A 27,805-nucleotide genomic window follows, 5' to 3' on the forward strand; every position below is an offset into this window, starting at 1 on the left:
CCCCTGAAGGCAGCCTGCATGTCATCTTCGGATACGGAATCAGTGCTATTTATCTCGAAGTCCTTCAAGATCATCTTCCAATCCAGAGTTTGCCAAATAGAGCTGGATGAGATGTACTCGTGTAATCTTCCAAAAGTTTCACAGAGGGAGCTCTGTGATCCACAGCCTTAAGGAAGAGGATGGCTCAGTCTCATCTTTGCAGATGGCCATACACAGGATTAGCAGATCCTTTTATGCCGATTTGGGGGATTTGATGGACTGCATCCATTTTTTTAGTTTGAGTACGACTCCCAGAAGCAATACTCATTGGCTGAGTTGTGCCTGGTTCTCTGTGATTGGGCCTGGACCTGCTGGATGGTATAAAACGCTCTGCTCCTGGCTGACAGCATGTCCCACTCCATGAAGAAGGGCATCATCACCCTTGTCTTCAAACAGAAAGGAAAAAGAGGATATCAGGAATAGGAAACCTATACCATTGTAAAACGTTGGCTATAAAATCCTGTCTGAAGCTGTTGCCAATTGAGTCATATCTGTCCTGGGAAAGGAGGGTCCACCTGCATGGTTCTGGGCAGGAAAACCTCTGACATTCTACATGTAGGGCTGGGGATGGACACCTGCCTGCTCAGCTGAGACCAAGAGAAAGCTTTTGACTGGATTTTACACACATTCATGATGGACATGCTCTCTAAAATGGGCTTTGATGGGGTAATCTGAAATTGGATTAAACTGCTCTACATCTGTAGCACAGTCCAATTCAATGGTTTGGAAGCAAATAGTTACCCATCAAGTATGGAGTCAGGCAGAGTGGCCCGCTCTCTCCAGTTTTTGTGCTCTTGAAGGAGCCCCCTTTGCTGAATCCAACAGGAAGAACAAAGGCATTAGAGTAGTGACATTGCCAGGCAGTAGAGGCACTCGGGTGAAAGCCTCTTTGTACATGGATGACTTTGACATCTTCTGTTCAAGGATTCGATCAGTACACGGGCTGATCAAGCATCTGCGGCCAGTTTGAGTTTGCATTGGGAGTCAGGGTAAGTTCAGATTTATTGTCAGAATATATACATGACATTACATACAGCCTCCTTTCTTTTTTTTCCTTGCAGGCTAGGCAAAATTTCTACTTATTGGTGGTACAAAAAAAATCTACTCAAGAAAAGATACGTATACAAAAGAGAGAAAAGTAAACAAGAAGGAAGGGCAATCAAACTGCAATACTGAAAATAAATATTTCATAATCACAAGATACAAGAACAGAAGTAGGCCAGTCGGCTTGTTGGGTCTGATTTGCCTTTTAATCATAGCTGGTCATTATCACTCAGCCCCACTCCCTAGCCTTCTCCCCTTAACCCATGATGCTCTGACTAATCAAATACCTGTTAATTTCTGTCTTAAATACACCCAATGACCTTGCTTTCACTGCCCCCGGTGGCAACAAGTTCCACAGACTCATGACCCTCTGTCCAAAGAAATTTCTCTGCTCTCCTTTTTTCAGTTGACACCCATTTATCTTGAAATTGTGTCCTATTGTCCTAGACTTCCCTACCAAGGGAAACAACTGTCACATCTACTTTGCCCAGGCACTTCAGCATTCAGAATGTCTCTGAGGTCCCCCTCATTCTTCTGTACTCCAGCAAGTATAGTCCAAGAGCTGACAAATGTTCCTCCTATGCTAACTCTTTCATTCCTGGTATCATTCTAGTAAATCTTCTCTGAAACTGTATACAGTACTTCAAGTGAGGTCTCACCTGCACCCTATAGACTCTCATTATATCCTTCTCTTGTACACAATTCCTCTAGAAATTAATGTCAACATTCCATTTGCTTTCTGCATTGCCGGCTGAACTGGAGGCTAACCTTTCGGGCAGTGTTTCTCAAACCTTTTTGGTCTGCCACCCTCTTTTTTTTTTAAACTTAATTAAAAATTTTATGACATGAATAAAATAAAAATTACATTTAAAGAAATAATAAAAAATAAGATAATAAAAATTAGAATACTACATCATTAAACTACACAAATTAACCCCCCCAATAATTATAACACAACATTAATCAACTAATTTAAAATTAGTCCAACCCTCCCCCAAAATAAAGAGTGAAGAATTAATTAACAATATTGTAAATAAAATAGAAAAAACCCCACTTACAAAAAAGGATAAAACTTAACAATAAAAAAAATTACTGACAACAAAAAAAATATCAATACTAAAATAATACCCTTAAACATATATTTAAATCAAACATAATACATGTATTTAACAAATGAAATCCACTTTAAAACTAAGTTCAAATATTAAAATCATATATCAACCACATATCTGTTATTCAAAAAAATCATAATTAATAATACATAAATAGAATTTCCATTAATACCAAGTTTCCAGTATAATTCATTGAGAGAACAAAAACATCCCTTAGAAAAACAATCAGATAAACTTTTTATTCCCTTCCCCCTTCCCTTATATAAAAAAAAGAAAAAAAAAGAAAAAAGTTCAAACTCATAAAATTCTCCATATTCTTCATTTATAACATCTTCAAAATTCTCTATCGAAATTAACTTAATTTTATTAAACTCTTCTCCCTCAATGTATTTGTACTTAATTTTCTTCTTTTTCTTCTTATCACCTTTCCCCTCATCTTCCTCTTCATCTAATTCAACATCCTCAATTTTTGACTTATTATCTTCTGTGACATCATCCTCTTAAAAAAGAAAGAAAAAAGAGAAAAAAAAAGGAGAGAAAAAAAACCTCCTAATTCCCTCTCAATTACAATCAGAAAACAAAGAGTTAAAAAAAAAATATTTATTTAAAAAAAAATAATAAAAAAACCTTCACTTCTTAACCCAAAAATTAAAAAGAAAAAAAAAACAGGTCGGAGGTCACAACTACCTCCTCCTGTTTAAACCGCCCAAAGCAGTAACTCCCCCAAAATATTGGGTGTGAGATAACTCACAGGTAGCTGATGACTTCTGGAAACTAGTGCCCACCCAGTTCCCTCTCCCAACTCCCATTTCATTAAACTATCATCATTATTTAAACCATTTAAACTCTTCTCAAAAAAAAGATAAAAGATTTATTTTTTTAAATCAACGTTACCACTTCAGTCACCATTGTTTCTATTTCTTTAAAAAAAAACTGGATCCCACCTTACATCTCTACTCTCTTTGGAGACCTTGAAGGACTACATTGTTCCTGAAACTGCATGATTGGAAGAGACTGAGAAAAGTCCATAATCTCTTTCGGATTGTCAAAGAACTTTGGCTAATTTCCATCCTAAAAAATCTTCAGTACTGCAGAATACCTGAATGTTCCCTTATGTCTTTTTTTCCACAACCGTTCTTTCACAGAATTAAATTCGCGTCGTTGAAACATATTTTCTTGACTCAAATCTTGATAGAAGAAAACAGGATTATTCTGAACCATCAAAGGAGATCTATTTTGCTGGGCATTTCTAATAGCCGTACGTAAAATGGTCTCTCTGTCACAATAGTTTAAACAACGGATCAAAACAGATCTTGGATTCTGTCCTGAAAAAGATTTTCTTCTTAAAACTCTATAAGCACGTTCCAATATTAAACCTTCAGGGAATTTATCCTGTCCTAACACTCATGGAATCCATTCAGTAAAAATTTTTCTTGGATCTGGTCCTTCTATGCTTTCTGGCAAACCAACAATTTTCACATTGTTCCGTCTAGATTGATTCTCCAAATAATCAACCTTTTTTGCTAAATTTTTATTTTGGATCTGCAATGTTTCAATTATTCTATTTTCATCTTGCAGTTGATCCTGTGCATCGACTAAACCTTGATCACACATTTCAAATCTTTCAATGGTTTCAAGCTTAAAAGCTCCATTAATGACTTCCGCCATCACATTAATCTTGGAAATAAACAGGTTCACAAAATTAGCTAAGTGACTCGATACAGAATATATCTTATCTTCAAGATCCTTAACAGACATTTCAACAGAAGTAGATTCAGGCATAATGGGGTCTTGCTGTTCCTTAGAGACCATGGGATCTTCTGTCCCTTCCCTTAATTTAGTATCTTTTCTAGCAGTTTGACTTCGTATAAAAAATCTCTCTCAAAGTCCCCCCAGCAATGCCAGGAGACTGAAGATCAGGGTTATCTTTAAGCCAAATCTCTTTAATCATCTTCACTGAATCGATGTCTGGAAAAACCATTGTAATTGAAGATGCATTTTGCGGCACCACCACTGTAGCAGTCGAATGACAACTCTTTAACTCTCCAGCTGGTGGCGCCCCAGCTGATTCAACTGTCAAAGACTGAGTAACAACACCTGCAGTGGCCACCGTGCGAAACACTGTCATCCGTCCAGCCCCTTGTTCTGAAAGCTGTTGAGTGCGACCTTCAGAGAGCCTCACCGGCTTAAAACGAAGTTTCAATGCCGAACTCTGCACGTCCTCCTCTGGATCCATTCTACGTTGAGTCCTGGCTTCTTGTAAACAAGTAGGCTCAGACAATTTCGGAAAATGTAGTTTTTTAACAGTCTGTTGATATTTTCTTTTACTTTTTTTTGCATATAAACCATTAGGCACTAATTCAACACCTCTTATTATTTATAAACTTTTAAAAGAACTTTAACGGGCACTTAAAGACAAAACAATAAATCAGAGTCAGGAGAGATCTGGAAGGCACGTCTGTTCCCTACGCCATCTTGCCACGCCCCCGTCTGCCACCCTCTTGACCTCCAGGCCACATCTCGAATCCCCCCCCCACCATACAGTGCAGGGGGGGTTAGTGGCAGCGCTGAGAGGGGAGGGTAAGTGGCAGCACTAAGACGGGGTGGGGGGGGGTTAGTGGTGGTGCTGGAAGGGGGGTGGTGATGCCAGTACAACATTGGCGGCCACCGAGACCACCTCTTGTCACCATTTACTTTGCTCACTACTGTCACTCCGAGTCTGGCTTCATTAAAATTTGCATAATAAAAAGACTGAATATTTTCTCTTGGCCCCCATTTTCTCTCCATCCCATTTTCCCTCACTGCTCCCTTGGATCTTTCCACTGTCCACAGGGGGGTGGCAGTGCCCACTACTTTAGAATATCCTGCACAAGGACTCCCAAGTCCCTTTGCACCTCAGAATTTTAATTTTCTCCCCATCTAAATAATACTCTGCCCATCTATTTCTTGTTATAGACTTTGGTCCACTTCCCAACATTGTATTTCATCTGCCCATCTCTTTGCCCATTCTCCTAATCTATCCTAGTCTCTCTGCAGACTGTCTGGGTCCTCAGACAGTTTTGGTGTCATCAGCAAATAAAGCCACAAAGCTATCAATTCCATTACCCAAATCCTTCTACAAAAAACGACTCCAACACTGACCCCTGCGGAACACCACTAGTAATGGTCAACCAACCTGAATAGCATTTACTTATTCCTACTGCCTATTAACAAATGCTCTACCCATGCTTGTATTCTTCCTATAATTCCATGAGATCTCATCTTGTTAATCAGTCTCGTATGCAGCACCTTGATGAAGGCCTTTTGAAAGTCCAAGTACACAACATCCACTGCTTCTCCCTGTATATCTTGTTTTTTATCTCCTAAAAAAATTGTAGTAGGTTTGTCAGGCATGATTTTCCTTGCTCCTCAAGGTACTCTGTAACCTAATTTTTGACAAATGATTCCAATATCTTCCCAACCACTGACATAAGACTAATAGGTTTATAGTTTCCTTCCTGCTGCCTCTTTCCCTTTTTAAAGAGCAAAGTGACATTTGCAATTCTCCAGTCCTCTGGAACCATGCCAGAATCCATCAATTAATGGAAGATTATTACTAATGCCTCCACAATCTCTGCAGCAGCTTCCTTCAGAACTCAAGGGTGCATTCCATCTGGTCCAGGAGACTTATTTACCCTTAGGCCATTTAGCTTCCCAAGTACCTCCTCTCTTGTAATCTTGACAGCACTCATTTCACTTCCCAGAGACCCTTAAGCTATTAATGTCTTCTACCATAAAGTCTGATCCAAAATATTCATTCACTTCCTCTGCCATCTCCTTGTCTCCCATTGCAATCTCTCCAGTGTCAGTTTCTAATTGTCCTATATCTACTCTTGTCTCCCTTTTTCTCTTTATATACTTTATTATGAGCTCCTGTTTTAGTAAAATTGGGATTATTACTGTAATGGATAAAATAGTCAGGAGAAACTGAAAGGTCACAGTTAACATTTAACATTTTGCATAAGCACCATCTGTAGAGCTCATCGAAAGAACCAAAGATGTTGATCCAAACTAAGTCTTTTATTAGCAAAAGACAGGAGCTTTTCACAGGTGGCCGACCAGTCCGGAATGAGCCGACCTGGCTAGGGACACAACCCTTTAAGGCCCAGACAGTAGGCGTGGCTAAGCTCTCAGCCAATCGCTGTAAGCACAGTCACTCTAGATACTGTAACTATATACATTGGTGATAGGTCTGTACTATCACACCATCACAACAGGAATCACAGCCCAGTGTCATTTCGATACATTGGAAGAACTGAGGAAGGGCTTGTCACAGCCTGTTCCAGATTCGATACATTTGCAAAAACATTGTATCTTTTGCAAGGGAGAACCATTCTGACTGCTGTGGAGAAGAGGTTTTTGAAGCAGCTCTTGTGGTCAGCCATTTTTGTGGATTTCAAAGCAAAGCCTTTTTGGAAGATTTGCCCGTGCCGGGAGGATTTGCCCGTGCGGGGAGGATTTGCCCGTGCGGGGAGGATTTGCCCGTGCCGGGAGGATTTGCCCGTGCCGGGAGGATTTGCCCGTGCCGGGAGGATTTGCCCGTGCCGGGAGGATTTGCCCGTGCCGGGAGGATTTGCCCGTGCCGGGAGGATTTGCCCGTGCCGGGAGGATTTGCCCGTGCCGGGAGGATTTGCCCGTGCCGGGAGGATTTGCCCGTGCCGGGAGGATTTGCCCGTGCCGGGAGGATTTGCCCGTGCCGGGAGGATTTGCCCGTGCCGGGAGGATTTGCCCGTGCCGGGAGGATTTGCCCGTGCCGGGAGGATTTGCCCGTGCCGGGAGGATTTGCCCGTGCCGGGAGGATTTGCCCGTGCCGGGAGGATTTGCCCGTGCCGGGAGGATTTGCCCGTGCCGGGAGGATTTGCCCGTGCCGGGAGGATTTGCCCGTGCCGGGAGGATTTGCCCGTGCCGGGAGGATTTGCCCGTGCCGGGAGGATTTGCCCGTGCCGGGAGGATTTGCCCGTGCCGGGAGGATTTGCCCGTGCCGGGAGGATTTGCCCGTGCCGGGAGGATTTGCCCGTGCCGGGAGCATTTGCCCGTGCCGGGAGCATTTGCCCGTGCCGGGAGCATTTGCCCGTGCCGGGAGCATTTGCCCGTGCCGGGAGCATTTGCCCGTGCCGGGAGCATTTGCCCGTGCCGGGAGCATTTGCCCGTGCCGGGAGCATTTGCCCGTGCCGGGAGCATTTGCCCGTGCCGGGAGCATTTGCCCGTGCCGGGAGCATTTGCCCGTGCCGGGAGCATTTGCCCGTGCCGGGAGCATTTGCCCGTGCCGGGAGCATTTGCCCGTGCCGGGAGCATTTGCCCGTGCCGGGAGCATTTGCCCGTGCCGGGAGCATTTGCCCGTGCCGGGAGCATTTGCCCGTGCCGGGAGCATTTGCCCGTGCCGGGAGCATTTGCCCGTGCCGGGAGCATTTGCCCGTGCCGGGAGCATTTGCCCGTGCCGGGAGCATTTGCCCGTGCCGGGAGCATTTGCCCGTGCCGGGAGCATTTGCCCGTGCCGGGAGCATTTGCCCGTGCCGGGAGCATTTGCCCGTGCCGGGAGCATTTGCCCGTGCCGGGAGCATTTGCCCGTGCCGGGAGCATTTGCCCGTGCCGGGAGCATTTGCCCGTGCCGGGAGCATTTGCCCGTGCCGGGAGCATTTGCCCGTGCCGGGAGCATTTGCCCGTGCCGGGAGCATTTGCCCGTGCCGGGAGCATTTGCCCGTGCCGGGAGCATTTGCCCGTGCCGGGAGCATTTGCCCGTGCCGGGAGGATTTGCCCGTGCCGGGAGGATTTGCCCGTGCCGGGAGCATTTGCCCGTGCCGGGAGCATTTGCCCGTGCCGGGAGGATTTGCCCGTGCCGGGAGGATTTGCCCGTGCCGGGAGGATTTGCCCGTGCCGGGAGGATTTGCCCGTGCCGGGAGGATTTGCCCGTGCCGGGAGCATTTGCCCGTGCCGGGAGCATTTGCCCGTGCCGGGAGCATTTGCCCGTGCCGGGAGCATTTGCCCGTGCCGGGAGCATTTGCCCGTGCCGGGAGGATTTGCCCGTGCCGGGAGGATTTGCCCGTGCCGGGAGCATTTGCCCGTGCCGGGAGGATTTGCCCGTGCCGGGAGCATTTGCCCGTGCCGGGAGCATTTGCCCGTGCCGGGAGCATTTGCCCGTGCCGGGAGCATTTGCCCGTGCCGGGAGCATTTGCCCGTGCCGGGAGCATTTGCCCGTGCCGGGAGCATTTGCCCGTGCCGGGAGCATTTGCCCGTGCCGGGAGCATTTGCCCGTGCCGGGAGCATTTGCCCGTGCCGGGAGCATTTGCCCGTGCCGGGAGCATTTGCCCGTGCCGGGAGCATTTGCCCGTGCCGGGAGCATTTGCCCGTGCCGGGAGCATTTGCCCGTGCCGGGAGCATTTGCCCGTGCCGGGAGGATCTTTTGGGAAGCAAAGTGCTAAATTTTGATTGTGACTAACAGGAAGGTCACTTGGAGACCTGTGCTCGGGTCTTGGAAGCTTCATGGAGGCCCCCCAGTTCAAGTCTTGCCTACAAAAGGACCAAGAGTGTTATGACCACAGCTTGTGTGGGTGGACACTTCTTTAAAGGCACCTCACAGAGAATTTGAGAGTCTGTAGCAGCCACAACTCCAGTCTTCCCATTAGTTCATTGTTAATTGTGGGCACCAAATTTCAAGGCCTACGCTTCAACATTGAATTTGAAAGACTGAACTTTGAAGTAACTTTCTAGATTTTGTCCTGGACTGTAATGATTTGGGTATATCACTCATGCATGGGTCGCGCAAACACTTGTACACATGCACACAAATATGGGTATGGAGTAGTGTTAAGGTTAGTTTAAGACTATAGTTTAAGATTTGGACATAAAATTAGTGTTTTAAAATTAAACACTGTGGTTCAATGCCTATTGCTGCTTGTTACACACAGTTTGTACAACTTAAAAGCTTTTAGCATCCTCTGATATCATTTGCTAAACTCCTTTCATAATTTCTCTTTTCCTTCCTAATCACCACCTATGTTGCATACAATTTTGTGATCACTGCCTCCTAAGGGTCCCTTTATCTTAAACTCTCTAATCAACTCTGGTTCATTTCATGGGACCCAATCCAAAACAGCCGATCCCTGGTGGACTCCTCAACAACCTGCCCCAAGAAGCCATCCTGTAGGCACCCCAAGATTATTGTAACTTTATCCTTCTGACATACCTTTTTTTAAATTTCCTGCTGTATTTTGTAGTCCACATCCAGGCTGCTGTTTGAAGGCTTGTATATGACTGCCATTAGGGTATTTTTACCATTCCTTAACTCAACCCAAAAGGGTTAGACCTCTTCTGATCCTATTTCACTTATTTTCAACAATTTGATATTGTTGTTGACCAGCAGAGCGATGCCACCCCCTCTGCCTATCCTTCTGTTACACTTTGTGTACGTTCAGCTCCCAAAGATACCCATCCTTTAGCCATAACTCAGTAAATGCCACAACATTGTACCCTCCAATCTGTAGCTGTACTGCAAGATCATTCACCTTGTTTCTAATGCTCAGTGCATTATATCTTTAGATGAGTTTTTGTATGTAGTGCCTCTGTCATCCATCTAGTTGCACTTTTGTCCCATCACCCACTTGTTATCCTTGCAGTACATTATTCTTGGTTTATTTCTATTTCTCCCTTCAACATCTCTGACACATGGTTTCCTTCCCCCGCAAAATTAGTTTAAATCTTCTTTAATATTAAGCCTGCCTGCCAGGATAATGGACCCCTTTTGGTTTAGGTATATTTCATCCTTTTTCTATAAATAATGTGCAAAGCAAGAGTCCTTAACTGCATCTCTGAGTTTGGAAATCAGAAAAAGAATGAGGCAATGCTCTTGGGTAACCAATCCACCATCCCCTTCACAGACAGATCTGACTACCTGAAGGTGAAGGGGATCTGCTTTGGAGGGGCCAAGGTGTGCAACAAAAATAGGTCGGAGTAGCTTGCAAAAGTCTACCAGAAATTGGGCCTGTGGATTCAGTGCTCCCTCTCAATAATGGGGAAGAACCTGGTCATTGGATGAGAAGTGCTCTCTGTCCTCCTGTACGTGGCACAGGTATGGCCCATGCCACACACATCTGCCCTGACGGTCACCAGAGTGACCTTCCAGTTGATATGCGGATCCAAGAAAGGGTCTGAAAGGTCTGATGTACGTAGTCTCTGAGATGACTGTGGTGGTGTGGAGAAGGAATGTAGATTCGCAAATAATGTGCGGAAAAGGACGTAAGGGTCCTTATAGCGGTTCAACCCCAGCAGCAGCATGATAGAAGTCTCTCTGATTTATGGATTGCTCCTAGAGGTGCAAAATAGGACAGACATCCAGAACTGCTGGAAGACCATTAACTCAGTGAATGACACCCTTTGGTCTGCCCAAAACTTGTTGGATGGGTTCCATTTTGATCCTTTGGTTTGCTGCTACATCTCAATGCTATGCTGGTAGCACAAATATATTTCTCAGTTCAAGTACAGAAGAATCCCACATAACATTAAGAATGGCTGTTTAGTCCTCTCATCTAATTTGGACAGCCCATTCAAACTTGGAAATGTTGACACTTGGAGGCTAATTGCTATTGTGTTGATATTAATAAGGGTTTCATAAATATCTGGTGAACAAATGGCGAAATGGCTTTATAGGCCTTTTGATTTCACTCTGTAGTTGCAGTCAAAATAGTAAATATTCTTGTGCCAGACATTCAGGAACAAAAAAAGATCTTGCAGTTCTGTTTTTTAATCAATCTTGCCAAAGCCTTTGACTCCATTGGCCTCAAGCTAATTGTTAAAGCTGTGGACTCGATGGTGGTTGAAATCCATTTTATTATTCTCATCTCTGACTTGCATTCAAACCCAATTACTGTTATTGGAAATGAGAAGGAAAATGGGAACATTTCCCTGGGAGCCACAATGCAACTGATATCTGAATACCATCATGTGTTGTAAGCATAAGAGATGAGAAAACCCAGATGTTGGATGGCTCTGCTTGTATTCAAATGAAGCTGAGACTCCACCTTTCAGAAGCTACTTTGGTTTCATCTTCATGTTCATTGAAAACCCCACTGTGCCTATGCTTGAAGCAAAGGGCTTCAACTGTTGTGCAAATCCATGTGGAGGTGATGTTGGATACATCCATGCTCCCTTTAATTGCACTTGAGCTTTCTGGCCAATTTGATTTTTGGATTTCAGATTTATTGTCCGAGTTCATGCAACTCTGAGATTCTTTTTCCTGTGGGTGAGGCAGAATTTCCACTTTATTAGCAGTGCAAAAAAAAAACCTGACTTAACGTACACGTAAACAAATAAAGAAATGTAAAGAAACTGCAATGCAGAGAGATTTTTTAAAAAAGCAAAGTGCAAAAGTAAGAGTCCTTAAATAAGTTCCTGATTGAGTTTGTCATTGAGGAGTTGGATGGTGGAGGGGTTGCTGCTGTTCCTGAACGTGATGGTGCGAGGTTTGTGCCACACCAAGCACCTCTTTGTGAATTCCTATCATTCACAGAAATCTTTAACGGAAATTGTTTAGATTTTTTAATTGTATCATGCTAGCAGGCAAACCCTGTTCTTTGTAACAGGTTCATTTCAGATGCAATTTTAATACAGATATATCAAGTTTTACCCCCTCCATAAATCTTCGTCCGCGAAGCCAAGCCAAAGAAATATCAAGTAAGGTTGCATCGCCTTTCTGGCATATTTTCAATTTTTCTAGCTGCAATGTTGCATCTATCTGCAATGTTGCACCTTCCCTCGGGGTGGAGCAAATCTACAAGATTAATGTTAAATTCATATTGCCACACCAGAACCAGGGTTATGTCATCCTTGGTAGCCAAATGATGGTGCGTGAATGATGCTTGCATGTGTATGCTTGGAGATCAAGCTCCAATTTATTCTTTACTCTTAAATTGTGGCATAATTGTGGTGTTTGTGAAAAGGAAAGGCACTGGATAAGTAAACAAAGGTCAATGTTACTTCAGTGTCATTTCTCAGGACCACATTCCCACAGATGAAGCCTTAATTGACTCTGTTGGTTCTGTTGGACATGTCACATTATTTGCTGGCACAGCAAGACGCCACATTCTGAGGTCTTTTGCAGCAAGAGATTACCGGTAGATAAAGTAAAATATTCAAAGATATTCTCAAAAGTTTTCTTGAAAGAAAGCAACAATTCTTGGGAATTCCTGGTCCATGAGTTCTCAAATTGAAGAAGGAACATTTGGATTGACTTTGAAAGCCAAAGGTCCAGATGTCAAGAGACACCAGCATAATTGGTGGAAAGAGCACACCACCTCCCAAACTATCCACACTCCTGTCTAGTCTGGCATTTATTCGGACATGGCCACCTAGAGGATCCCATATAGGTCTCATTGGCCACCTAGGAACTTGGAAATACATCCTGAAGGACTACCCAAGAGAAAGTAAACAGTCTTGTCAGTAGCCTGACAATCAAAATAGCCATCTAAATCTTGTGCCACAGAAGTTGTGTGACCAAGCTGACACAGCTCTCTATCCAGAATAATATAAACTGGTAATGCACAAGGGTGGATGATTCAATCTGACATGTTGACTGTTAAGAGTAGATAATTTTATTCACATAGTTCATTGATTTGGAATAAATACATTACGATTATATACCACCCAGTACAAATTTAAAAGAATGCATATTAATGAGCCTTAGGTTTTGAAATTCTGACCCTTCAAATTTCTCCATTGCCGTAATTATTTCCCTTCCAAGATCATTAACCTCTAATTCTCACCTCTTGAGTATCACTGATTTGAATGGTATACAAGTGGTGGCTGTGTTTTCAGATGCAAAAAAAAAAGGTGGCTTTTACAGTTTCCTTATTTCAAAGTTCAAATTTATTGTCAGAATACATACTTGACATCACATACAGCCCTGAGATTCTTTTTCCTGTGAGCTAGGCAGAAGTGGTAGCACAAAAAACTATACTCAAGAAAATAGAGAAACATAAGCAAAGAAAGAAGTGCAAAGAAACTGTGTAATATAGAAAATAAAGAAACTGTAATATAGAAAATAAATATTCAATAATAAATAATGTGCACAAGTAAGAGTCCTTAAGTGTGACCCTGATTGAGTTTGTTGTTTAGGTGTCTGATGGTGGAGGGATAGCAACTGTTCCTAAAACCTGGTGGAACGAGTCTTGTGGCACCTATATCTCTTTCCTCATACCAGTACTGAGAGCAGAGCATGTCCTTGGTGGTGTGGATCCTTGATGACCATGTAGAGCTCGTCGAAAGAATCAAAGACTTGTTGATCCAAACTAAGGCTTTTATTAGCAAAAGATAGGAGCTCTTCACAGGTGGCCGACCATTCCGGAATGATCCGACCTGGCTAGGGACACAACCCTTTAAGGCCCAGACAGTAGGCGTGGCTAAGCTCTCAGCCAATCGCTGTAAGCACAGTCTAGATACTGTAACTATATACACTATATATATTGGTGATAGATCTGTACTATCACAGACTGCTGCTGCACTCTGACAGCAGCAGTCCATGTAAATTTTCTCAGTGGTGGAGAGTTTAATTGGAGAAGGACAAACTTTGAGGCTATAAGGCTTGAAGTTGCTGGTATAAATTGGGATGACATTTTTGCAGGGAAATGTACTGTGGAGATGAGGTCGATGTTTTTGGATCTCTCGCAGGATATTAGGGATAAATTTGTCCCGGTGAGGCAGAGAAAGAATGATAGGGTGAAGGAATCATGATTGACAAGTGAAGTGGAAAATCTAGTCAGGTGGAAGAGGGCTGCATACATGAGATTTAGGCAGCAAGGTCCAGATAGATCTCTTGAGGAATATCAGGTAGCAAGAAAGGAGCTTAAGAAGGGGTTGAGGAGAGCAAGAAGGGGACATGAGAAAGCCTTGGCGAGTAGGGTTAAGGAAAATACCAGGGATTCTTCACGTGAAGAACAGGGGATGACAGGAGTGAAGATGGGACCAATTAGAGATAAAGATGGGAAGTTGCGCCTGGAGGCTGTGGAACTGGGTGAGGTCCTCAATGAATACTTCTCTTCAGTATTCGCCAAAGAGGGGGACCTTGATGACAGTGAGGACAATATGGGTAAGGTAAATGTTCGAGAGCCTATTTATATTAAGCGAATGTGATGGAGCAGTTAAAATGAATTAAGATGACTAAGTCTCTGGGGTCTGACAGAATATTCCCCAGGCTGCTCCATGAGGTGAGGGAGGAAATTACTGAATCTCTGGCTAGGATCTTTTGAGTCCTCGTTATCCATGGAATGATACTGGAGGATTGAAGGGTGGCAAATGTTGTCCCCTTTCCCTACTACCTTTTTTGAACAAGGGGACGTCCAAATAATTATAGACCAGAGAGCCTTGTGCCTGTGGTGAGCAAGCTGTTGGAAAGGAATCTTAGAGATAGGATCTGTGGGCAATTAGAGAATCATGGTCAGATCAAGGTCAGTCAGCATGGCTTTGTGAAGTGCAGATCATGTCTCACAAGCCGATTGAGGAAGAGACCAGATACGAGGGTAGTGCAGTGGGTGTGGTCTACATGAATTTTAGTAAGGCATTTGACAAGGCTTATTCAGTAAGTCAGAGGCATGGGATACAGGGAAGCTTGACCTTGTGGATTCAGAATTGGCTTGCCTATAGAAAGCAGAGGGTTGTGGTGGAGTGAGTACATTCAGATTGAAGGGTTGTATCTAGTAGTGTCCTTCAAGGATTGGTTCTGGGACCTCTGCTTTTTGTGATTTTTTTTTTAAAATTAATGACTTGGATGAACGGATAGAAGGGTAAGTTGGCAAGTTTGCGGTTGACACAAAGATTGGGTAGTTGTGATAGTACAGATCTATCACCAATGTACATAGTGTATATAGTTACTGTATCTAGACTGTGCTTACAGCGATTGGCTGAGAGCTAAGCCACACCTATTGTTTGGGCCTTAAAGGGTTGTGTCCCTAGCCAGGTCGGATCATTCCGGACTGGTCGGCCACCTGTGAAGAGCTCCGGTCTTTTGCTAATAAAAGCCTTGGTTTGGATCAACAAGTCTTTGGTTCTTTCGACGAGCTCTACAATTTTATTAGCAAAAAGAATTTTTTTTGAAAGGGATGGAGCGTTTAACTCGGCCAGAAAAACTTGATATCGACCCACAGTCAGCTACAGCCTTCAAAGCCTTTAAGTTCTGGCTGCTGAACTTTGAAAACTTCCTGAGATTCATTCAGGTAGAGGAGGATAACCAGCGTCTAACAGCATTGCTGTCTATGGTGTCCTTGAGAGTCTACGAGAACATCCAGGATGAGACCACTTACACCGCAGCCATAAAGGTACTGAAGGAACTGTATGATCAACCGGTGAACAGAGTTCATGCCTGGCTCATGCTTGCGTCGAGGAAACAACAGCCCGGCGAGTCCAGCAGGGCATATTTACAAGTATTAAAGGCATTGGGCAAGGACTGTAACTGTGTGGACAAAACTGCTGCCGAGATCACTAGCGACCTCGTCCGGGATGCCTATGTGGCCGGGCTCCGATCAAACGAAGTGAGGCTGCGTTTGCTCGAACAAGGGGTAGAAAAACTAGAGGACGTGGCCCGGATTGCAATCACAATGGAGGATGCAGCCTTAAAGTCCACTGAGCTCTCTAGGGACTGGACCCCTCGTTCTGATGTGAGTAAAGTGCCCTTCTACCCTACCCCTGACGGCCTGTCGGCTGCTGCTACCCTGCCCCGTGCGAACCCGAAATGTTATTTCTGCGGGAGGGACAAGCACAGCAGGTCCCAGTGCCCAGCAAGAAAAGCCAGGTGCCAGAAGTGCCTTAAAAAGGGCCACTTTGCTGCAGTCTGTAGGTCTAAAATGGCCGCCAGCAAACACAGTGCCTCGTGTGAAGCTCAACCGCCACTATCCCATTCAAACTCTTCTTCCCCAGAGCTCTCGTCCAATGAGAGCGAGGGCTCCCCTGCACGGCAACGCCTGACGTCACGGAGACGCCGAACCCGGAAGGGGCAACCCACCGTCGCAACCATGGTGATGGCCTGCCTCTCGCCCCCGTGCGGAACACTTGACACTACCGCCGCTGCTGCCGCCGCCACAGCCACCCCCGGGGCCGACGCTACCGCCGCTGCTGCCGCCGCCACGGACACCCCCGGGGCCGACGCTACCGCCGCTGCTGCCGCCGCCACAGCCACCCCCGGGGCCGACGCTATCGCCGCTGCTGCCGCCGCCGCCACAGACACCCCCGGGGCCGACGCTACCGCCGCTGCTACCGCCGCCGCAGCCACCCCCGCGGCCAACCAGGTGCTCACCCTAGCGTCCATCGCTGACGACCGCCAGGGCCCGACCACCGATCACGAGCAACTACAAACCCCACTACTTACCATTCACCTGCCACAACAGCACTTCCGGGAGGTTCTCCAACCTTCTCCTCGAGCGTTGACTACGTCATCCCGTTGCGTGACGTCATCCCGTTGTGTGACGTCATCCCGTTGCGTGACGTCATCGCGCAAAACTCGCCTGTCAACTGCTTCAATAACATTAAACCAGCAATGCTCTCATCCCCTCACCAGAGCAATGGAACTGATTAAAGTGCATGGACACTACACCAATTGCTTATTTGACTCTGGGTCAACTGACAGTTTTATCCAGCCAGATCTGGCCCTCCGTTGGGGACTTGACATTATCCCCACTACCCAGAGGATCTCATTAGCGACGAGGTCGCACTCGACTGGGATAAAGGGGTATTGCATCGCCACGCTGGAAGTACAGGGCGTGACGGTCACCCACTTTAAATTATTCGTCCTTCCCCAATTGTGCGCCCCAGTGTTGCTGGGATTAGACTTCCAGTGTCAGTTCCAAACGGTGTCCCTACACTTTGGGGGACCCCACGCCCCCCTCTCGGTCTGCCATCGCCCCACTCCCGAAGCACCCGAGCAACCCGCCCCCGTGCCCCGGGGCCAATCCTGCGGCCTTTCCACACTCCGGATTGCCCCGCCAGCACTCTTCGCAAACCTCACCCCTGGCTGGAAGCCTGTGGCCACCAAAAGTCGGCAATATAGTTACGAAAACAGGCAATTCATTAGGAGTGAGGTGCGTAGATTGCTGGATGAGGGCATCATCGAACCCAGTTCAAGCCCCTGGAGAGCCCAGGTGGTGGTTGTCAAGAATGGGGAAAAACTACGGATGGTGGTCGACTATAGCCAGACCATTAACCGCTTCACACTCCTGGATGCGTACCCCCTGCCACGCATCACGGATGTGGTGAACCAGATCACCCAGTACCGCATTTTCTCCACTATTGACCTACGTTCGGCCTACCACCAGCTCCCGATCCGCTGCGAGGACCGACCATTCACGGCCTTTGAAGCGAATGGGCGGCTATATCAATTTCTCAGGGTACCATTCGGGGTCACAAATGGTGTCGCGGTCTTCCAGCGGGAAATGGACAGGATGGTGGACCAGAACGGGCTAACCGCTACCTTCCCGTATCTGGACAATATCACCATCTGTGGCCACGACATGCAGGACCATGACGCCAACCTAGACAAATTTCTTCAAACTGCCCGTCAGCTAAACCTGACTTACAATTTGGACAAGTGTGTTTTCCGGACCACACGACTCGCTATTCTAGGTTGTGTGGTGGAAAACGGGATAGTCATGCCAGATCCTGACCGCATGCGTCCCTTAATGGACTTACCCCCCCCACATACCCAGAAAGCTCTCAAACGCTGCCTGGGCCTTTTCTCTTATTACGCCCAATGGGTTCCAAACTACGCCGACAAGGCACGTCCTCTTATCAAGACCACCTCTTTTCCCCTCTCGACCGAAGCCACAGCGGCTTTCGATCGAATCAATTCTGACATCGCTGCTGCGACGCTGCACGCGATCGATGAGTCTGTCCCGTTTCAAGTCGAGAGCGATGCATCCGACTTCGCCCTGGCAGCCACCTTGAACCAGGCCGGTCGGCCTGTAGCCTTCTTCTCCAGAACCCTCCAGGGTCCGGAGAGTAGACACTCCTCGATCGAGAAGGAGGCCCAGGCCATAGTTGAAGCGGTACGTCGTTGGAGACATTACCTCGCTGGGAGGCGCTTTACACTGTTGACTGATCAACGCGCGGTCTCCTTCATGTTCAGCAACACCCAGCGTGGTAAGATAAAAAACGACAAAATCGCCAGATGGAGAATCGAACTCTCCACCTTTAACTATGACATCCTGTACCGGCCTGGTAAGCTCAACGACCCGCCTGACGCGCTCTCCAGGGGGACGTGCGCCAGCATACAGATGGACAGACTACGGAAACTCCATGAGGCGCTCTGTCATCCAGGGGTCACTAGGTTTGCTCACTTTGTCAAGGCGCGCAACTTACCCTACACAGTTGAGGAGATCCGCTCCATGACCCGAGCCTGTTCGGTGTGCGCCGAATGCAAGCCCCACTTCTTCCGTCCGGATAACTCCCACGTCATCAAAGCCACCCGCCCCTTCGAGCGTCTTAGCGTAGACTTTAAGGGACCCCTACCGTCGACCAACCGTAATACCTACATCCTTACGGCCATCGACGAATACTCCCGCTTCCCATTCGCTGTGGCCTGCCCAGACACCACTGCCACCTCAGTGATACAGGCCCTTCACAGTATTTTCACCATCTTCGGGTACCCCAATTCCATCCACAGTGATAGGGGGTCCTCATTCATGAGTGCAGAGCTGCAACAGTACCTTCTGGAGTGTGGTATTGCTTCAAGCAGGACCACGAGCTATAACCCACGCGGTAATGGCCAGGTCGAGAGGGAGAATGCCACCATATGGAGAGCGGTTACACTGGCTCTCCGGTCTAAAGGTCTCCCCACCTCTCACTGGCAGGAGGTTCTCACTAGTGCCTTACACTCCATCCGCTCCCTCCTATGTACTGCAACAAATGCCACCCCCCACGAAAGGATGTTCCTTTTCCCGAGGAAATCCGAATCGGGAACCACTGTACCGGCATGGCTCACCGTCCCTGGCCCCGTCCTTTTGCGACGCCACGTCCGGCACTCAAAGAACGACCCCTTGGTCGACCGAGTGACTCTACTCCACGCGAACCCACATTACGCATACGTGGAGTTCCCAGACGGGCGGGAGGACACTGTTTCGGTGCGGGACCTAGCTCAGGACGCGGTAGACCCAGCAAACCCCCCAACTCCTTATGCTCCAGGCCCCGTGCCGCAACAGAAGGACCAACAGCACCCCAATGACTCGGGCCACCCTGCCGACAAAACGACTGGGGAATTGAGTGACGGAGCAGTCGCACCCGATGAGCCCGCTGGTGACACCACTCCAGCGACCCCAATCCCGGCACCACGGCGGTCACGCCGGATGGTCAGACCCCCTGACCGCTACAGTCCTTGACCTACCCCTTCCTTTTCATTCTCTCCCTCGTTTTTGTTTTTTTTTTTCCCGGGTCAATTCTCCAAGAAGGGGTGAATGTGATAGTACAGATCTATCACCAATGTACATAGTGTATATAGTTACTGTATCTAGACTGTGCTTACAGCGATTGGCTGAGAGCTAAGCCACACCTATTGTTTGGGCCTTAAAGGGTTGTGTCCCTAGCCAGGTCGGATCATTCCGGACTGGTCGGCCACCTGTGAAGAGCTCCGGTCTTTTGCTAATAAAAGCCTTGGTTTGGATCAACAAGTCTTTGGTTCTTTCGACGAGCTCTACAGTAGTGTACATGATTATAGAAAAATAAATAAATAAAAGCACCATTATTGTCACGTAATAATACATTTTGAATGTAACATAAATAAAAATTGCAGAGTGACATTGATAGGATGCAGAGCTGGGCTGAGAAGTGGCAGATCGAGTTCAATCTGGAGAAGTGTGAGGTGGTACACTTTGGATGGACAAGCTCCAAGGCAGAGTAGTACAAAGTTAAGGATCTAGTGGTATGCTTGGAGGGAGTGGGCAGAACCAGCACTAACAGCTTCTGTCATGTGACAGTGAGACATAACAGCCTCCTATCTACTGGCAACTAGCCACTACAGCCATGAGGCATAGTGACTCAGAAGCTCCCATAGGTCTTACTGAGAAGCTCTGGCCTACTCAACGTAGCTATATCATGAGGTCGTTTGTACTTCAGATGTCATGATGCCAGGTCACATGTTGTGTGTCCATATTGAGCCTGATAACACTGTAATAAATGCTTACTCTTCGCTGGCTGACCACTTCAGGTGTGGTCTCATTATTTCAACATGATGGTGTATGAGCACAAACATCTGCCACAATGGCAGGATTCTTGTTAGTATGGAAGAGCAGAGGGATCTGGTGGTCCATGTCCACAGATCCCAGAAAGTTGCCTCACAACTGGACAGGGTAGTTAAGAAAGCTTATGGGGTGTTATGAAAATAGGTTGAGGGATTGAGTTTAAGAAAATTCTGGTTAGACCACACTTGGAGTACTGTGTTCAGTTTGGGTCACCTCATTATAGGAAAGATGTGGAAACATTGGAAAGGGTACAGAGTAGATTTACTAGGGTTATACCTGGTTTAGAGAGCATGTGTTATGAGCAGAGATTAAGGGAGCTAGGGCTTTATTCTTTGGAGAAGAGGAGGATGAGAGGAGACATGATAGAGGCATATAAGATATTAAGAGGAATAGATAGTGGACAGCCAGTGCCTTCTTCTCAGGGCACCACTCAATACAGGAGGGCATGGCTTTAAGGTCATGGTTGGAAAGTTCAAGGAAAATATTAGAGGAAAGTTGTTTATTTTTACCCAGAGAGTGGTTGGTGCATGGAATGCACTAGTGTGGTCAGGGTGGAGTCAAGTACATTGGTGAATTTCAAGAAATGTAAGACACTCATATGGAGGAATTTCAAGTGGAGGGTGATGTGGGAGGCAGGGTCTAAAGGTTGGCAGAGCATTATGGACTGAAGGACCTGTTCTATGTACTGGGTTGTGTCTGTTACCTTTTGCAGTTCCTTCCATTCAGAGGTATTGGTGCCTCCATACAAGGCCATGATGCAGCTGGCCAGTACCCTTTCCGCTGCACATGTGTAGATGTTTTCCAAGGTTTTCAATATCATACCAAACCTCCCCAAACTCCTGAGAAAGTAGAGGAGCTGATGTGCTTTCTTCAACAATGACATTTGTGTGTTGGTCCAGGAAAGGTCCTCTGAAATAATGACTCCCAGGAATTTAAATTTGCTAACCCTCTCCACTTCTGATTGCTCACTGGACACCTCTGGTTTTCCCCTCCTAAATTGCATAATCTGCTCCTTGGCTTTGATGACATTGAGGTTGTTGTTAATACACCATTCAGCTAATTTTTCAATGTCTTTTCTACATACTGACTTGTAGCTCCCTTTTATACATCTCACTACTGTGATATTATTAGCAAATTTGTAGATTGTTATTGTTGTACCAAGCCCCACAGTGTAAATAAGTAGAGCAGAGGTCTGAGAATGCAGCCCTATGTTGCACCGGTACTGATGGAGATTGTGGAGAGGATATTCTTACCAATATTTACTGATTGTGGTATGGAGGTGAGGAAATCCAAGATTCAATTGCAGTGGGGTATTGAGACCAAGGTCTTGGTGTTTACTGATCAGTTTTGAGGGGATGATGGTGTTGAATGTTGAATTGTTATCGATAAAAGCATCCTTGTGTATGCATCTTTGCTGTCTAGGTATTCCAAGGCTTTATATAGAGCTAGTAAGATAGCATCTACCATTGATCTGTTGATGCAGTAGGCATATTGGAATGGCTCCATGTTGCTGCTCAGAAAGGAGTGGATGTGCTTTAACACCAACCTCTCAAACCACTTTATCACTTTGGATGTGAGTGCTACTCGTCGGTAGACGTTTTAGACACTCTCTTAAAGCCATACTCCATTGAGTTTTTTAAAAATATGTCATATCTTTATGTGTCTTGATGTCTTTTGAAGTTACAATTGTCCCTGTCTCTGCACTTCTTCTGGCAGCTTGTTCCTGTAAAGAATGTGCCCCCTGAATCTCTTAAATATTGCTCCTCACCTTGAATTTGTGTCCTTTTGTTTGAAATTTCCCTATTCTGAGGAAAAGGCTACAAATATTTCCATTATCTATGATCTTCATTATTTTATAAACCTCTATAAGGTCCACCCTTAGGAGAAAAGTCCCTCTTGAAATCTCTCCTTGAAATTCAAGCCTACTTATGCTGGTAATATTCTTGTGAATCTTTTCTGCACCCTTTGCGGCTTGATACCTTTTCTTTTGCAAGATGACCAAGTCTACACATAATGCTCGTGAGAATCTCACCCCATGTATTGCAAAATTGTTACATGATGTCCCTGCTCTTTTTAAAAAAGAATGTGTGTGGGCAGCATGGTTAGCATAATGGTTAGTGCAACGCTGGTGCAACACCAGTGATCGGGATCGGGGTTGTAATCCACACAGTCCTTTAAGGAGTTTGAGCGTTCTCCTTTTGTCTCTGTAGGTTTTTACCGGAGACTCCAGTTTGTTTCCTCCCACCCTCCAAAACGTACCAAGGGTACGTCAATTGGGCTGAAAGGACCTGTTAGTGTGCTGTATATGTGTCATTTGACTGTTCGAACATGCTTTGCCATTCAGTAAAAATTTGACTACTGTTTTTTTAAATCCTCTTTCCTGACTGATCCCCATATCTTTAATGTCTTAGTATCTAAAAATATAATGATCTGTATCTTGAGTGTTCTCCATTGGTTCGAAAGGTCAAGTTAAAATGTTAATTATTTTTTTCTGTTCAGTGTTGCTGTCTGATATGCTCCCATCATCACTTTCTGAAATCCAAAGATTTACAATAATCAGATAAACTCATCATCTTTAGTCCAAAATGAACGTCCTCTTATCCAGAGTCCATTGCCTAATTTTTGACGCTCCCATTGGGGAAGCATCTTTATAATCACACATTCTGTCATTTTGTGCCCTCAGGATTTTATTTGTCTCTGATATAGAGTAATGAGAGTTTATCGTTACACAAAACCCAACACCCAACCCCAACCAACCAATTTTCCCCTGCAACCGCTGCAACCGTGTCTGCCTGTCCCGCATCGGACTTGTCAGCCACAAACGAGCCTGCAGCTGATGTGGACTTTTTACCCCCTCCATAAATCTTCGTCCGCGAAGCCAAGCCAAAGAAGAAACATGCATACAGATGCACCAAAATTCTAACTTGCTGTAGCCAAAGATACACTATATGAGATACACCAACTACAATTGTATATATTAAATTCTCACAATAGGCCGACATAAAAAGGCAATTAGTACAGAAAGATGATAAATAGGTATTCACAGATGCAATTAGTGCAAGAAAAAAAGCAACTGAAATGATAGACCAAGATTCCTTCATCATTTTCAAAGACAAATCCTCCATTCCAGGCATCATCTTGTGAAAGGCTTCGACACTAAAATGGCAGACAATCTTCCAAATTTAGAATTACCAAAACTTTGGTGAATTTCTGCAAATCTCCTTACATTGAAGTCCAAATCTTTATCAATACAAATACATTAGCATCTGCTTTCCTAATTGCTTTCTTCAATACTTGAATATTTCCTAATACTTCAGTGAGGACCATTTTGATGAAGAGTGATCAGCCATGACCGTATTGAATGGCAGAGCAGGCTCGATGGGCCATTTTTGGCCTACTCCTGTTCCTACTTCCTATGTTCCTATCTCAGAAAATTAGCTGTGAGCATGGATTTGCAAAATCTTGACAAAGGCTTTGGGTCATGATCACATGGACATTATTTCTCTTTCCACATGGTTGTATGGCTCTGATTTCTATATCATGGTGTCATTACAGCCCATAAGACCCTCCAGGCTATGCTTAACATCAATCACCAATTGTACACCGACCTTATTTTCCCCACATTCCTAGCAACGCTCCTCCTCTCTTCATATTCTGTTACAATGACTATACTTCTCTATAGATCTTGGACAATTAATGTACCTGGAATCTCGGTAGAAACTGGAGTACTCAGAGGAAATCTCTATCATCCCAGTAAGAGCGTGGTGTTAGTTCATCTCCATGCCAGTCAATAAGAAAATTGTCATGTGCAAATAAATCTCTCTTGAAACTTGAGCTGGTTTTTGAAAATGTAAGCAAGGCTTAATCATAAGTGAGTGGTGCATTCAACAATTCTCTGGGAAACTTTAAAGAGTGAAGTGACTATTTGTAGCAAACATATGCTACAAGTTAGTTATGAACAGGAAAAGGAGGGGCTTTACTTCCCTTCAAATGGAAATTACATCAGTGATAGTCTTTGTATTGTTTTTCCCCCATCCGAAAAGGAAATCAAAAATATCAGAAATTTGTTTTAAATATAATCAATTGAAGTTGGATTTTCCTGGTGCTGTAGAATTTTATACTTGATGCATTTTATTAAAGATTTAACTTGGGATGTTTCAAAGTCCTGGTGAGCCACCAACTGTTGGAAATGAGCATACATTCTTTGATATTTTTAGAAGGCCTGTAACTACCCAGCTGTCTCGTTGCAGTATCTGTGAAATGACACTTTGACAGCCTCCTTTACCCTGAACGGAAGCTTGCATCAGTGGCTGCAGTACTTCTTCAAAACTGCTTTAGCTGGGAGTGTGTATAGTTGGCAGCTTATATATTTCTTAAAAGCTAGATGCAAGAAGAATACAGAAAGGTATTTGAAACAATTATTTAAATTTTTTTGTCATTTTTGTTGAATATCGTAGCAGTTTATACAAATTTATTTGTTACAAGTTTCAGCCAAAGTGTTTTTGGCTGAGCCTATTTTTAGTGGCCACGGAAAGTGTTACAGGCATGCTTGGTTCTATTGCTGAATCATTTTGTCCAAAATGGGACAAAGATATCCTCAATTTTAAATCTGTATACTTCCTAAAAGTATTATAAATGAGAGAAATTGATTTTAAGTTTAAATACTTCTTGAATCAAAAGAAAGGATTACATATTTCAGAATTTTATTTTATGTAACCTTTCTTACTCCTTGGAAAGTGTGTAGTTCAGTGTTGAGCTTAATTTACTTTCAATGCGGAGAAGGTTTGACACGGTAAATTTCTACTTTTGCAAGGTGATTATTTTTTTTTAAAAAATTTATGCCCTGATCTTATGTGAAATAGTGTGTTCCTCACATTATTGTCCAAACACCATATAGGCTATTAATTTTAAGAATTTAGCATAGTTACTTTTGAGATTAAAAATGGGGGAAAAAATCAACAGCTATAGAAAATGCCAGAAACAATCATCAGGTGGAACAGCACCTGTGGGCAGTTAATGTTATGTGAAATGTAATTCACTTTTTTTTAAGTCCTTGCAGCTCTACAAACTTGCCTTAAACTCAACCTGCCTTTTATTTCTATTTTTTGAAGGTGGTGCCTTCAGTTATCCAAGGTTTGTTTATTATGTGTAATGAGGTACAGTGAAAATAATTGCTTGCTATCTTGCTTATCCATGCATACATACAACAGAATAAATAGAGTATAGCTGCAGTGAAAGATAAATTCAAAGGAGGAAGGGCAACATTATTTTACTAGGTTTGTTCCCTTGAATTTGGTGGTGTGCAAATTCACACACTTTATTCTCCTAATGAGGGAGGTGTGATGGGGTGGGATGAAGGCATTGAGAGTGTCGATGCAGTCGATGGAGGGGAGGGAGGTTTGAGCTCTATTCACAATTTATTCAATTTCCTGTGGCCTTAGGCTGAGCAGCTCACACATGTTGTAGTTTTGTACACTACACTCTTGATTGATGTGTCTGTAGAAGTTGTTGAGAGATGTTGGGGACATGCCAAGTTACCTCTGGTTTCTGAGGAAGCAGAGCTGTTGGTATTATACATGTTTTTATCTGTCATGTTGACATGGTTGGTCCTGGACAGGTTGTTGGAAATTCCAGGTTCCTTAGACTAAAATTTTATTGCAAAACACCACTACTACAGGATATCCCTGTTTTAAGACTCTCTTTAAAACCACTACAACGTACAAATGAACTAAAATTTGCTGCAGCTACACAATGTAAAATACTCAAACAAACAATAAGTATGAATTAAATTACCTTATGAGAAAAAAATTAAAAGGTAAATAATTATTCATAGAATTAAACAGGAAAACCTGCTGATGCTGGGATCAAGTGCAATATTCAAAAGTGCTAGAGAAACCGGCATCCATAGGATTTAAAATGCAATTACAGTTTTGGGCCTGAGGCCTTTGTTAGGCAAAACTGGTAGATATTGAATAAAACAGATGTTGTGGGGGTTGGGTGGGGGTGGGGGGGGGGGCGGGGGGAGGAGGAAGGAAGGGAGAGGAGCACAGGCTAATAGATAAGAGGTAATGTGGATTCAAGTGAGAGGTGTTATGAGCCCAGAGGACCCCAAAACCCAGCAGCAATTGATATTCACCAGGACAAATGGTTACTTAAACAAAAGTTTAAACATGATAATAGAATCAAACTTTAACATCACTATGAACTTAACCTAACTTAACCCCCTTCTAAGTGCAAATGTATGTAATGTGTGTGTAAGTTTAAAAAAGTTCTTTGGTTCACAGTCCAATCTCACTTCCCATTCCTCCAAGTTCACTGGTTGCAGGCAATTCTTATACTGTGCACAGAATTTAACATTTATAAAGTTCACGAGGCTTTGGTGCTTGAAAGGTAAATGGTTACCGCTCAGGAAGGTTCTTGTCAGTTTTCAGAGAGATATTTATTGTACGATAGGCACCCAGCCACCTCAGTGTCTTGCTGATGAAACATGCCCCCTTCAGGGTTCTCCAGATGGTAACCTCTTTCTTTGAGGTCACTACAGAGTTCCTTTTTGTTTCTCTTATTTCAAGTGAAACATAAGACAGCCAGTCCTTTCCTCTTGCATGAACCACAAGGGCTTTGACCAGGCCGTGTTTCAAATGGGCTTTCCATAAGCTTGCCAGTTTGTCTTATTCCAGCTACTTCTGCTGGCTGTAACACAAGTGATCTCTCGCTCTCACACACACAGAGAAAAGCCTGTTTGACACTCTCTGCTTGCAAACCCACATGACCCTCCAAGAACAGCAAGTTCTCCTTCAGACTGTCTGCGGCTCTGACAAAATCTGTTGCCTTTTGTAAACAACAATCCATTAGTGGTCTCTTGAGCACTCGTCAAAGCTCTTGCAAAAGATCTGAGGCCCTGATATGTCTAGCATGGGGCAGAGCTCCAGTATTTCAAATAAGATCTGTTTTAAAGTGTTTGTATGTGACCTACTCTTTAAAAAAAAACCTTTCCCAATTTATCTCTCAAAATATATATTTATATACTCTGTCACAGAGGGCAAAAGAGAAAGAAGCTGAAAAGTGATGGAAGAAGAGGGTAGAGAGCTAAGCATGGTAACTTTCTTAGAAGAAGGGAAGGGAGTGGGGAATTGGAGGAAAGGAGATAGAGGAATAGGGAAAGAGACTGGGACTTGATGGAAATTGAAGAGGTCGATATCAATGCTGACTGGTTGGAGACTGCTGAGCTGTAATAAGGTGTGGTTTCTCCAATTTGTGGGTGGCCTCCATTTGGCAGTACATGAGGAGATGGACAGGTGTGGCAGTGGTGTGTGGAATTAAAATTGTTGGCCATTGGGAGGTCCTTGCTGCTGCATTGTACAGAGT

The 27,805-nt window shown here is 44.7% G+C and overlaps 2 protein-coding genes across 17 annotated transcripts in view; one reads left to right on the forward strand and one right to left on the reverse strand.

The window, feature by feature from the left end:
• LOC138749555 (beta-crystallin A1-like) overlaps nt 1-24,265 on the reverse strand; it is a 137,927-nt gene extending 113,662 nt beyond the window's left edge. Inside the window, exon 1 of the mRNA XM_069911078.1 lies at nt 24,143-24,265. The gene's annotated coding sequence lies outside the window, so the exon portion shown is untranslated. The remainder of the gene's footprint in view (nt 1-24,142) is intronic.
• The window catches only part of myo18ab (myosin XVIIIA b), a 219,893-nt gene that overhangs the window by 30,949 nt on the left and 161,139 nt on the right, over nt 1-27,805 (forward strand). For 2 of the 16 annotated variants that reach the window (XM_069911056.1, XM_069911058.1), the window contains exon 1: nt 24,714-24,845. The exons of the other annotated variants lie outside the window; for them this stretch is intronic. In XM_069911056.1, coding sequence (XP_069767157.1) covers nt 24,825-24,845 — 21 coding nt within the window. In that variant the 5' untranslated portion in view covers nt 24,714-24,824. Of the gene's footprint in view, nt 1-24,713; nt 24,846-27,805 lie in introns of those variants that run through there. 16 annotated transcript variants of the gene reach the window in all.

This window comes from Narcine bancroftii, chromosome 14 (genome assembly GCF_036971445.1).
Source record: "Narcine bancroftii isolate sNarBan1 chromosome 14, sNarBan1.hap1, whole genome shotgun sequence".
NCBI classification, from domain to species: Eukaryota; Metazoa; Chordata; class Chondrichthyes; order Torpediniformes; family Narcinidae; genus Narcine; species Narcine bancroftii.